Below are 12,744 nucleotides of genomic sequence, written 5' to 3'. Positions count from 1 at the left end.
AATAAAATTTAATACATTAAGATTTCTTTTAAATCTTATACGTCGTTATGCATATATTTCATTCTTTATAGTAAAAATGGATATATTTTTTATATTTTATATTATTATGTATATTCTTAAATAAATCATTCTTCTGGCATATTTATAAGATGATGTGTACTTACATAATAAAATAATATATCATGTACATACAAACACATTTATTTTTTAACTAATTTTTTCCCTTTACTTAAATTGATGCTAAAGAGCATATTTATTTATCTGCATAAATATTTTTTATATTTGATTTAATTAATTAATTAACAAGATATCCTTCCATTTAAAATTTCCATAAATGTTACTAACTTTCAGGGGCCCTGCTTTTCTATTTTGCACAGGGCCCCGCAAAATGTAGAAATGGGCCTATGTATAACACTCACATGACACAGAATGATGATATGAAGGCAAGAATCACAGCATCTGGATGATCACCTGGATTTTTACAAATTACTGATGGTGCTATATTGAATGTTTAAAGCTTTGTTACTTTAATAAAAATAAATATATTAATAAAAGTTGGGTTTTCTGTGTTTAAATTTCTGGGTCAACTCGTATAAAGAAGTGAAGTTTTAGCTTCAGTTTCCCATCCTGAAAATACTTCAGGGGCAAACTTTTTGCATACACTTGGAAAAAGGATTAAACCAAGTACATAATTTCTTGGTATCTTTAATTTATAGTATAACCAAATGAAAAAACATCCAACAACTAATCCAGAGTAATTTAATAATAAGGTGTGACACTTTTTGGCAACTCGTATATGAAAATATGACTTCAACCTTAGTATCACCTCTGGGTTTGACTGCCACTGAAGAGACCTTAATAAAGGTTGAAACTAGTCTGGGTAGTGAACCTTCCCATAATGCATAGCATTATACATATCTGCAAGGAGATGTGCTTTGCATTGTAGGATACTAAGGCAAGTGATGTGAAGTCTTAGCTTCGTTATACGAGTTGCCCCAGTCCTGAAAATACTTCAGGCATAGACTTTGCTTACACTTGGAAAAAAGATTAAACCAAGTATTGGTATCTTTAATTTATGGAAATAGTATGTGAAATATGAAATTTTGATTACATATTTATCTGATCAAAATTTAATGCTGATTTAGGTTTATCATCATTGGTGTTTCTTCTGATAGGTGCAGGGACCCAGCCAGTGAATGGTGCTATCCCTAATTTGCCTTCCCCTACAATGCCGAATTTCACCATGGCCCAGGCTAATGGCCAAACTGGTGAGGTGTATGCCAATGGTATGCCACACTATCCACGTGAGTAGTGCATTTTATGTAACCAAAAAAAAAAAAAAAAAAAAATCGTTATATTAAAAGAAAAACTCCATTATAGTATTCCTATAATACACATTTCATTACACACACACGGTTGTTAGAATGGGCAGGATTAGAGAGATGATGTGACTTAGCAAAAAAAAAAAAAAAAAGTCATAGTGACAGTTCTACTAAAAGAAAGTAGAATAGTCATGAGGTTTTCTTGGGAAAAAAAAGTGGAATGGCATTCACTTCAATTACTTTCTGTACAGTAATATCTGAATAATTGAGATATTATTCAGATTATCTCAATTATTCAGCTCTCATTAACTTAACTGATGTGTAGATTGGTTAGTATGGAGACATAGTGATTGAAACAAGTGGCATTTTATCATTCATTTAACTAGCTGGCCATTAGAAGACCAGTTTACTAAAGTAGTTGAAATAATGAACAATTACTATGCATGTAATCTCATCTCTCTCTCTCTGTCTCTTTTAATAGCTTTAGATTGAATTACTTCCTATTACAACCAAATAACTTTAGCTGATACGAACATACTTAATGCTATAATAGGCTGCTTAATCTTGTCTGCATATTCTACTATGTGTTAATTGCATGTTACTCTTCACCTGGATAGTTTTTGAATTGAACAACCCATCTCCATATCAACTGGCTAATGCATCTACATTTGAAAAGCTCTTTACATTTGAATTTGAAACCAGGTCTTTTCAATCTTTCCAACCAAAGATTGTCACCATCACCTTTGCTATGGAAGCACGACACATACAGACAGTAATCTCTCAATTATCCAACCATAGTGGGAAAGCAGTTTTTCTGTTGAATAATTTAATGGTCAGATAACTGAAGGTACAATTGCATGATGCTGTACTAAAAGTCAGTTAACACAATAACACCTATTCAAAGTTCAGTTAATTTAAGGTGTGCCCATTTATTATCATTACCCAAGACCCCGTGGAGTCAAAGAGTCATCTATCTCAACCTTAAATAAATAGTATTTTTTAACTTGGTGTTATGCAACACAATATTCAGTATATCTTCCTATAACTTCATTACTAAACAATACAACATTAAGTGCAGTATTTTAGCATTTTAACAATAAACAAAAGTATGGCTAATATGCCCTAATGTAGCTAACAGTCAGATGTTTTTCTTATTTGTATGATGCATGCTTTAAGTTTTGATTACAACAAAAGAATTAGCACTAAAATTAGTATTTATGCATACATATAACAGTCTTTATGAAGCAGCATTTCTCTACTCAATGGAATGTAATCATCTTTCATATGATATTTTCAGTCATGGGAGATTAATTCTATGTTACAACAGTGCAGTTTCTAACTGACATAACCTGCATAGATAGGTGGTGTTTATGAATAGAAAGAAAGGAAGAACTCACCATGTAAAGAACCTAGAACTCTAATTTAATTCTGTTAGTTTTGTACCTTGCTTTTGACTGAACAATTTTTTTTTTTTTTTATGAACATTTTCTCAGTAGTTACCTAAGGTGAAGCATTGTTGTCAAAATTAAACTAAAGGAAATTTCAATATAGCTGTAAAATCTTCTTAGAATCTCTTTCCTAATGTATTGTATCTGCATGTCACACAAAGCCGTAATGTTAGGAGTAGTGCCTGATAGCATAAGAGCAACTTATGCAGTTTGGTCGTTCTTCTTCCTTACTCTACTCCTTTCTAGGGATAGAGGAAAGAGATAGCTCCATGCTTTCTCTTTCCTCTCTCGATAATTTTGATTTGAGGTTGTAAAGTTTATATCTCCATCTGATATGATCACTAAAGATGAATAGATTGGTTGCAACTTTCATGAATGTTTCATTTGGTCCTTGTTGCCATGATTGCATAAAGAGGTCACCACTGGTGATTTACATAAAGGTTTGCATGCTGTGTGTGTTAAGCGAGAGATATTCTTGAGTTAAATATTTCAGTTCTAAGTGTATGAAAGTATAAGCTTAAAATGCATTTTAAGCTTATACTTTCATACACTTAGAAATCTTGCTAGAATTCTGGTGTGGATAAACGAAACAGGATAAAATGAGCATCCCATTGAAAGAAAAAGGCATACTAAAGTTTAGTAAAGAATCTAAGCCAGACAACTTCCAAATTGAACATTGATTGACTCGCCAAGGAAGTATGTAATGAGGCTGTCTATGAGAGTTAAATACACAGAGTTAAAGAAACAATCAACGAAAAGAAAAGGAGGGAAATTATATATATATATATATATATATTGGCTAACGTAAATAACCAGCGTAAGAGTGGGCGAGTTTCTGAACTGAAGGAAAGAGTGTTGTATGGTGATCGTTATTAAGAGGAGTGATAGATGGGAGTGTAACTAAATCGTACTTACCGGGTGCGAAATTTAAGGATGTAAGTGAGAGTATTAGAGTGCAAAAACAGAGGGTGAAAGAATTAATAATTGTGGCAGGTACGAATGAATTGAAAGGTGATAAATTTTTTATGAGAGAGGACTTGAAAGTATTGTTAAAGGTAGCGAAAGAAAAGAGTGACAGAGTTAGAATGGTGAGTCTGTTGCTGCGGTATGACAAAGAGAAGTTTAGAAGGAGGGCCATAATCGCAAATGACATTATGCGCAGGTTATGCAGACGGTGTGGTGTGGAATGAGTTTGATGGGCGAAAGGACTTAGACAAGATGGATGGCCTGCATTTGAATGGACTCGGTGTGCGAAGACTGGAAAAAGTGTTGCTGAATGAAGTGAAAATGGATGTGCAGAACCAGGGAAACAAGAACTACCAAGGAGGGGGGGGGGGTGGATATGCGGACATCAGTGAGACAGTCGAGTGTAAGAATGTATATAACGTAACAAAGCCAGCACTAAGGACAAAAAATGGGAATGGGACATTTAGAATAACGCATCAAGATAGGGCTGGGACAAAGGGATCACTGCATTTCATGTATACTAATGCCAGGAGTATTAGGAACAAGAAGGAAGAATTTTGGCCTTGATTGGCTCTTCCTGGCCACAGGTTATTGGCATTAGTGAAACATGGCTGATGGAAGATGATATAGTTAGTGGGATAGAATGTGTAGGTTATAGTGTGTTTAGGAGGGACAGAGAGAATAAAATGGGGAGAGGGGTGTTATTGATGATAGCTGATGAACTGCAGCCAAGGAGAATTGAAGTTGTATTGCAGGATAGTGAAAGGAGCTCATTTGAGGCTATTTGGTGTGAGATTGAGACTGGCAGAATAAAATATACAGTTGGGTGCTGCTATAGACCAGGTGATGGAATAGATGGTCCAGATAGTATGCATAGGGAAATTGATGAAATGAGTGGAAGGAGGGTAATTATTATGGGGGATTTCAACTATGGTAACATTGATTGGAAGGAGGAGAGGACACATGTGAGGAAGGAAAAGGATTTTATTCAATTATTAAGGGATAACTATCTGAGACAGCATGTAATTGAAAATACTAGGGGTGTGAGAGTGCTTGACCTGGTAATAGCATCTGAGAATTTGACTGTAATGAATATGACCATGTTGCCACCTATTGGTGAGAGTGATCATAAGGTCTTGACCTGGGAGGTGGCTAAAGGTGTGGAATTTTTGATTAAGACAGGGTATATGTGGAATTACCGTGCTGACAAGTATGACAGGCTTAGGAGATTGCTTGGATCAGTGCCATGGCATGTACAACTGCAAGGGCTGGACATCGATAGAGCATGGGAAGTGGTCAAGGAGCATTTACAGGAGGTTATGGCTGATTGTATATCTAGGGTCCGAATAGTAAAACAAGTAGGGGTTAAATGGATGATTAACACCATTAAGCTTGAGCTGCAAAAAAAGAAACAACTGTGGAGGGAATTTAAAGAAAGGGGTGACCTGCAGGCACACGAACAGTATAAAGTGCAGGCCAGAAGGGTAACGAGTGTGGTAAAAACAGCAAAAGCCGATTATGAAAGGAAACTAGCTATGCAAGCAAAAGAGAATCCCAAACAGTTCTTTCAATATGCTGCAAGCAAGAAAAAAACTGTACATGGCAAAATGATTTTAAGGAATGATGATGGTAAGGAGGTCACTGAACCAGTCGATATAGTGGAGTTACTGAGCGCGCACTTTGCAAAAGTATATCATCCAGGTGGTGACATTGAAAAAATGAAGGAGCCATTAGTTTATAGGGGAATTGTGATGAATGAAGTGGAGGTGAATAGTCTATTACAGAACCTTAATGTGAATACATCTGTGGGATTGGATGGTATACTGGCACGGGTCTTGCGTGAAGCGGCTAAGGAATTATCAGTGCCCTTGACCATGTTGTTTAATCTGAGTCTCGGGTCTGGTGTAGTCCCGAAGGCGTGGAAAGAGGGGAAAATAGTTTCACTGCATAAAGGAGGATCCAAGACTATGGTTGCAAATTACCGACTGATCAGCATATCAGGAGTTGTTGTCAAGGTCTTGGAGAAAGTAGTCAAGAGAAAAATACAGGAATGGATTGATGAAAATGAGATACTGTACAGGGGACAGTATGGCTTTGTAAAGGGTAGATCATGCCTGAGTAACTTGCTCAAGTTTTATAACAAGGTGACGGCTGAACTGGATAAGAGAAATGGGTTTACAGTGATACTGCTGGACCTGGCAAAGGTGTTTGACAGGATACCACATGGAATTCTTTTCCATAAACTACAACATATGGGAATGGATATAGGGTTGGTGAGATGGATAGGTGGGTTGTTGATGGAGAGATATCAAAGAGTGGTTTATTCAGGAGTGGAGTCCAAAAGACGGCCTGTGACTAGTGGGGGTGCCGCAGGGTTCTGCTCTTGGACCTCTGATGTTTAATCTATTCATTAACGATATAGGGAAGGATCTAAGTGGAACAGTTCATTTGTTCGCTGATGATGCAAAGTTGGGGAGGGTGATAGTGAATGCAGAAGATGGCAAAGTCTTGCAGGATGGCTTGGATAGATTGGAGTTCTGGGCTAAGGAGGATGGATGTCAATTTAATGTGACAAAATGTAAGGTTATGCATTTTGGGGTGAAAAGATTAGCAGCAGTATACCACATGGGTGGAACTGTACTCCAAGAGATTGATGAGGCCAGGGACTTGGGAGTGTTGGTTGATAGGGAGATGAAATTTAGGGGGCACATTGCGAAAGTAGCTAAATCAGCTCATTAATTCACTTGGTTGTTGAAAAATAATTTAACGAGCAGAGACAAGCAAGTTATTGTACCTCTGTACCGAGCCTTGATAAGACCTCATCTTGACTACTGTGCCCAGATTTGGTCACTTCGATTCCTTCTTGATGGGGGAGGAGGTGGAGAGGATCCAGAGGCGAGCGACTAAGATGATAGCAGGTCTATGGAATGAACCACATGAGAACAAGTTGAAGATTTGTGGGTTGCAGAAACTGGTTGATAGGCGGAAAAGGGGAGATATCATTGAGACATTCAAATTGCTAAAAGGATTCTATAAGATTAATTCAGAGGATATTTTTGAGATCAGGATTGGTGGTGGGAGAACTAGGGGACACCTATGGAAGCTGGGCAAGAGTGTGGTTAGCAGTGGTGTTAGAGCTGGGTTCTTTACTTTTAGAGTGGTAAATGAGTGGAATAAGCTGCCAGAGTCTGTTGTGGGTGCTATGACAGTGAGTGAGTTCAAGGCAAGGTATGATAGATACTGTGAGAATGTCGTATAGTTGTGTGGACATGATGTTTAGGGCCTCCCTCGATGAGTCTAAGGACTCCCTGGAGTAGCCCAAAAATAATAATAATAATATATATATATATATATATATATCAATGGATCTAGGTTAATAAGTCAGTATGTGCTCTTAGAGAATTGAAAAAAAATGTATATCTGAAATAGTTCAAGTCACAGAGCAATTTCAAAATAAATAAAATAAATAAATATATATATATAATGTCATGAAAATTGTTAGCAAATCGGTAATGCAAAATTACATAAGTAAAGTGGATATTAGATCCAGCATTATTTCAAAGCTGAAACTATGAAAGTTTCGTAAGTTGACCAGAGCGCTTGCAGGAATACATTCCTTGGCATTCACGAGTTACCTTGGTGTGGACTACTTAAAACACATAGGCACTGCCCAACTATCTATATAGGCATCTTTTATTAGTCCATTTTGATAATGTTTACTGGTCTGATGGACTAATAAAAGGTGAATATATAGATGCTTGAAATAACACGAGGAATGTATTTCTGCAAGCTCTCTGGTCAACTTACAAACTTTCATAATTTCTACATTCAGCTTTGAAATAATGCTGGATCCAACATCCACTTTGCTTATGTAACTGAAAGGATATTCTGAATGTTTTAGTAATTACTTTAAAACATATATATATTATTAATGTTTATATCATATCATGGAGTCACAATACATATTGTAGGAGGTCGTCATGCAAGATCATTAAACTGTGCCTATTAACTTTCAACATTTCTGTGCTTACCACACTCTCAGACAATGCATTCCACTCTCTAGCAACTCCTCACTCTCTTGCTCACAATCTCCTTGTATGGTTTCCAGGGATGGCTCTCTGTTCTATTCCTGTCTCCTACCATTCTATGAAAAAATCTCCTCATTCATCTGGTATGGCCACCACCTCACCATGTATATCAATCATATCACTTTTTACCTTTCCTATTCACAAGGCTTTCCAAAGACCTGATACTGCCTCAGACAATCTCTGAAACTTATTTAAGATATCCTCATTCCCTTGAAAACCAGGCAACCAGGTATGTGCATAGTAGTTTATATATGGCCTGATCAAGATTTTATGATCATCAAATTCCTGATATATACACCTCAGGAGGTGTATGTACAGGATAATTATGATAGTACTACATGAAATGTTTCACCATTACTAACTTCTGATCAATAATTTTCCTCCAAATTAATCTCTGTTAAGACTCCAATATTATCAGATCTTATGTTTCTGTCTTTTGAGTGCTTTTTACTGTATTAATCTATCTACATCTTGGTCTTCCTCTGGGTCTTTTTCCTACCAACCTGTCAAAGAACACTTATTTTGCTAATCTCTCCTCTCCCATTCTGTTCAAGTGACCATAGCAGTTTAGATTAGCTCTACTAACACATTCTTAAATGCTAACAATAATGAGTTCTTTCCTAATATCCTCATTTTTGATGTGATATTGCCATTGATGCATCTATTCACTCCACTGATCTTTCTCAGAACTCTTATATCAGGGGTCTCTAGTCTTTGATCAAGTGTTTTATTTCTAACCCAGCTCTCAGACCATAAGTTAAAATTGGTTTGAAGATTGTCTTGTATACAGATAATTTAGTGTTTTAACTAATTTCTTTCTTATTCCATATAAATTTATTCAGTTGACTTCCTACCATACCAGCTTTACTGATTCTGTTGTCTATTTCCATATTTAGAGTCTCTGAATATGGAAATATTCAGAAACTCTAAATATTTCCATATTCATCTAAATATCTAAATCTCTTTCCGCCCAAAGGACTTCACCCTTTGGGCGGAAAGACATAGGTTCGATTCCCGGCTGTCACATGAGGAACCTTTATCTGGTCTCTTTTGACTAAAGCTGAGTTAACCGGTCTCATACAGCGTGGAGGGTTTTCCCCTCCCGGTAACTCGGATTTTTCATCCCTCAAAACAGGCAAACCAGTCCCATGAACACACATGGCCTACACTCGTAAATACTTACAACAAGTAAGGCAATGGGAAACTACCTTCCTTCATAATTATCTCCCTAGTAATCAGCTGCAACCCTCTCAAAAGAGAGGAAGCCACAGGATTAGGATTTCCATATTTAATTTACCATCTTCACTAAATATTGTGCCTAAGTAGCTAAAATATTTTACCTGTTCTATAGGTTCACCATTTTGGATACAGTTGATGTTTTCAATGTTTCTGCCTATTTTCATTGTCTTTGTTTATTGCTGATTTTCATATCAAATTTATTACAACAGTTATTCAATTTAGTCAGGGAATCTTGCAGACTTGTGCTGGATTTATTCATAGGTATAACATCATCTGCATAAGGTAATGAGCTAAGATTAACATCACCAATTTTAATATTTTCAGATATAATACCACTTTCTTTCATTATGTGATTCATATAAATAATGAATAACAGTGAAGATAATGTGCACTCTGTTACACACCTGATTTTACTTCAAACCATCTACCTTGTAGCCCCTTCAATTCTAACTGCTGACTTACAGCTTAAATAGAGACTATACATTACTCAACATAATGTCCCATTTACACCACATAACTGTGGCCTTTTGAAGAGCTTTCCTCTTGATATCTTGTCATATGCCTTTTCCAGATCAACAAAACTTAAATACAAATCCTTGTTATATTCCCAAATTTTCTCAATTATTTGTCTTGAAGTGAAAATCTGATCCTGACAACTTCTATTTGGTCTAAATCCAGCTTGTTCTTCACCAAACTTCCCTTCCACAATTATTCTTAGCCATTTTTCAAGTATACTTACATAAATCTTACCAGGAACACTCACTCAGTAAGGAAATACATCTGTAATTATTCTCACATTCAGCTTTATTTCCCTTTTTAAAGATGGGCACTTTGAGAGCTTAGCTTTGTTTCAATCCTGTGGAATTTGATCCTCTGACAAGGCTTTCTGAATTATGCAATGCAGCCACTGTAAAACTTTTATACCTTCATATCAAGCATTTCTGGCTGAATTTCATTCTACTCAAGCTGCCTTTCCACATTTCAGGTTTTTGATGACTTTTTTTACTTCATGTATGAATATGTATTCCTGACTGCAATCCTGTTGGGAGTTTTCTACTATCATCCTTTATCTTTATCTTCAGTTTCATGTCTCATTTATCATCTCTAATTCCTTTTACAGTACTCTTTTCTCTATTTCTGTGCTTTTTGAATAGCCTGAGGAATGTTTTACCAACTTCTTGATATTTATTTTCTATGTATAGGTTTATTTCTGGGAAATTTTCTTTGTTACTCCTCTAAAAATAAACTATTATTTTAACGGGTAATATAGCCTACTTTCGTTTAGGAGTGTCCCTTTTTTTTACTGTGTCATTGGCTCTTTATCTGAAAATCTAAGGCATTACTGAAATGTTATAAAAACTAATATGTGGAAGAATAAAAAAAAAAAAAAAAAAAAAAAAAAAAAAAAATATATATATATATATATATAGGAGAAATTTTGGACATACTTTTTTGGATGTTGTTTTCTGTCTCCTTATTCAGGCAATGATAAATTTAGTTTAATCCTTTATCCAAGTGTAAGCAAACAAAGTTTCCACATGAAAATATCCTCAGGACTGAGGTTGAGGTAAGGTGGTACATCCCCAGGCAACTCGCAGAAAAGGTGGACCAAGCTCTCATCACTCCTTGTCTCAGTATCTCCCATAATGCAAAGCACATCTCCTTGTGGACATATATACTGCTATGTATTAAGGGAAGGGCCACTACCCAGACTGGTTTCAACCTTTATTGAGGTCTCGTCAGTGGGAGGCAGACCTAGAGTGGTGATACTAAGGCAGAAGCAAAAAAAGAGAGGTCATATTTACCTATACGAGTTGCCAACCAGTGTACCACCTTATTATTAAATTACTCTGGATTTAGAGAAAGATGTTGGAAGTTTATTTTGCACTTGGTTAGACTATAATAAATTTAGTTTAATCCATTATCCAAGTATAAGCAAACGAAGTTTGCACCAGAAAATATCTTCACGACTGAGGTTGAGGTAAGGTGGTACATCCCTGGGCAACTTGCAGCAAAGGTGGACCAAATTCTCTGAGAGCTTCGTCCACCTTTGCTGCAAGTTGCCCGGGGATGTACCACCTTACCTCAACCTCAGTCGTGAAGATATTTTCTGGTGCAAACTTTGTTTGCTTACACTTGGATAAAGGATTAAACTAAATTTATTATAGTCTAATCAAGTGCAAAATAAATTTCCAACGTCCTTCTCTAAATCCAGAGTAATTAAATAATAAGGTGGTACACCGGTTGGCAACTCGTATAGATAAATATGACCGCTCTTTTTTGCTTCTGCCTTAGTATCACACTCTGGGTCTGCCTCCCACTGACGAGACCTCAATAAAGATTGAGGTCTTTTCAACCTTTATTGACGAGAGGGCAGCCACTATGCATTAAGGGAAGGTGGATGAAGGGAAGGGCCACTACCCAGACCTACCGGTCTGGGTAGTGGCCCTTCTTTGATGCATACCATTGATGCCACCTTTTTTGATGCATAGTAGTATACATGTCCGCAAGGAGATGTGCTTTGCATTATGGGAGATACCAAGACAAGGAGTGATGAGAGCTTGGTCCACCTTTGCTGCGAGTTGCCTGGGGATGTACCATCTTACCTCAACCTCAGGACTGAGCAAACTTTGTTTGCTTACACGATAAAGGATTAAACTAAATTTATTATAGTCTAACCAAGTGCAAAATAAACTTTCCACAATATTCGGGCAATGTGCCTTCATATGCTGTAAAGTTGTTAAAGTGGGGGGGAGGGTAATGCAATGTGGGGAACTTTTTGAAAAAAAAAATGGGTTTCTGATATATGTATAATACTATTATTATTAAGGGTGGGTAGAGAGTCTTTTGGGAGGAGGTGTGAGAGAGGATCTGAAGATAGAAATTATTTTATTGGGGAAGACGAGGGATTTAAGGGAAAAAGTCGGGGTCGGGGTTATGGGGTGTGAGCTGTTTTTGACAACTGTCATCTTCGGATTTGGATTCGCATTACCATAATCGACATGACATAGCATAGCATCCACTTCTCCCACGAGTTCCGAAGACAACAGTTGTGAAAACGACTCGCACCCCATAACTTCTACCCCCTGACTTTTTCCCTTGAATCCCTCCTCTTCCCCCAAAAAATAATTTCTAACTTCAGATCCTTCTCTCACCCCCCCCCCAGAGCACACTCTACCTCCTGCCCGTAATAATATTATACATATATCAGAACCCCAGGGAAATCAAAAATTTCCCCACATTGCTTTACACCCCCCCCCCCCTTTAACAGCTTAACAGCATATGAAGGCACATCGCTGGAATAAGGAGACAGAAAACAACATCCAAAAAAGGTATGTCTAAAATTTCTTATATTTTTATTTTTTTATTCTTTCATATATTAGTTTTTATCACACTTCAGTAATGCCCTAGATTTTTGGGTAAAGAACCAATGATATTGTAAAAAAGTGGCACTCCTAAACAAAAGTAGGCTATATTAGCCATTAAAATAATATTTTCTATGTTCTTACCAACGTATTCCCATGACTTCCCAAAGCATTCCCTCACAAAAATAACGGGGGCCTTGTTTAACTGGGCGACATTCCAGCCACCAGGAAATTCTGTCATGTTCCTTCCTATCATATACCAGCTTTACTAATTCTGTTGTCTATTTCCATATTTAATTTACCATCTTCACTAAAT

General features: G+C 36.7%; 1 protein-coding gene across 6 annotated transcripts in view; it reads left to right on the top strand.

Moving 5' to 3' along the window:
- LOC150100308 (CUGBP Elav-like family member 4) overlaps positions 1-12,744 on the top strand; it is an 865,263-nt gene that overhangs the window by 631,604 nt on the left and 220,915 nt on the right. For all 6 annotated transcript variants that reach the window (XR_016549221.1, XM_090402317.1, XM_090402318.1 and 3 more), the window contains one exon: positions 1,176-1,304. Coding sequence is in view for 5 of the 6 variants with exons in the window: in XM_090402317.1 (XP_090258443.1) it covers positions 1,176-1,304 (129 nt within the window). In the remaining variant the exon portion in view is untranslated. The remainder of the gene's footprint in view (positions 1-1,175; positions 1,305-12,744) is intronic.

This window comes from Typopeltis vanoorti, chromosome 13 (assembly GCF_054136105.1).
Source record: "Typopeltis vanoorti isolate ZY-2024b chromosome 13, IOZ_Tvanoo_1.0, whole genome shotgun sequence".
In the NCBI taxonomy this organism is placed as follows: Eukaryota; Metazoa; Arthropoda; class Arachnida; order Uropygi; family Thelyphonidae; genus Typopeltis; species Typopeltis vanoorti.
The sequence above is the reverse complement of the archived record's forward strand: the minus strand, read 5'-3'. Positions and strand labels throughout refer to the sequence as shown.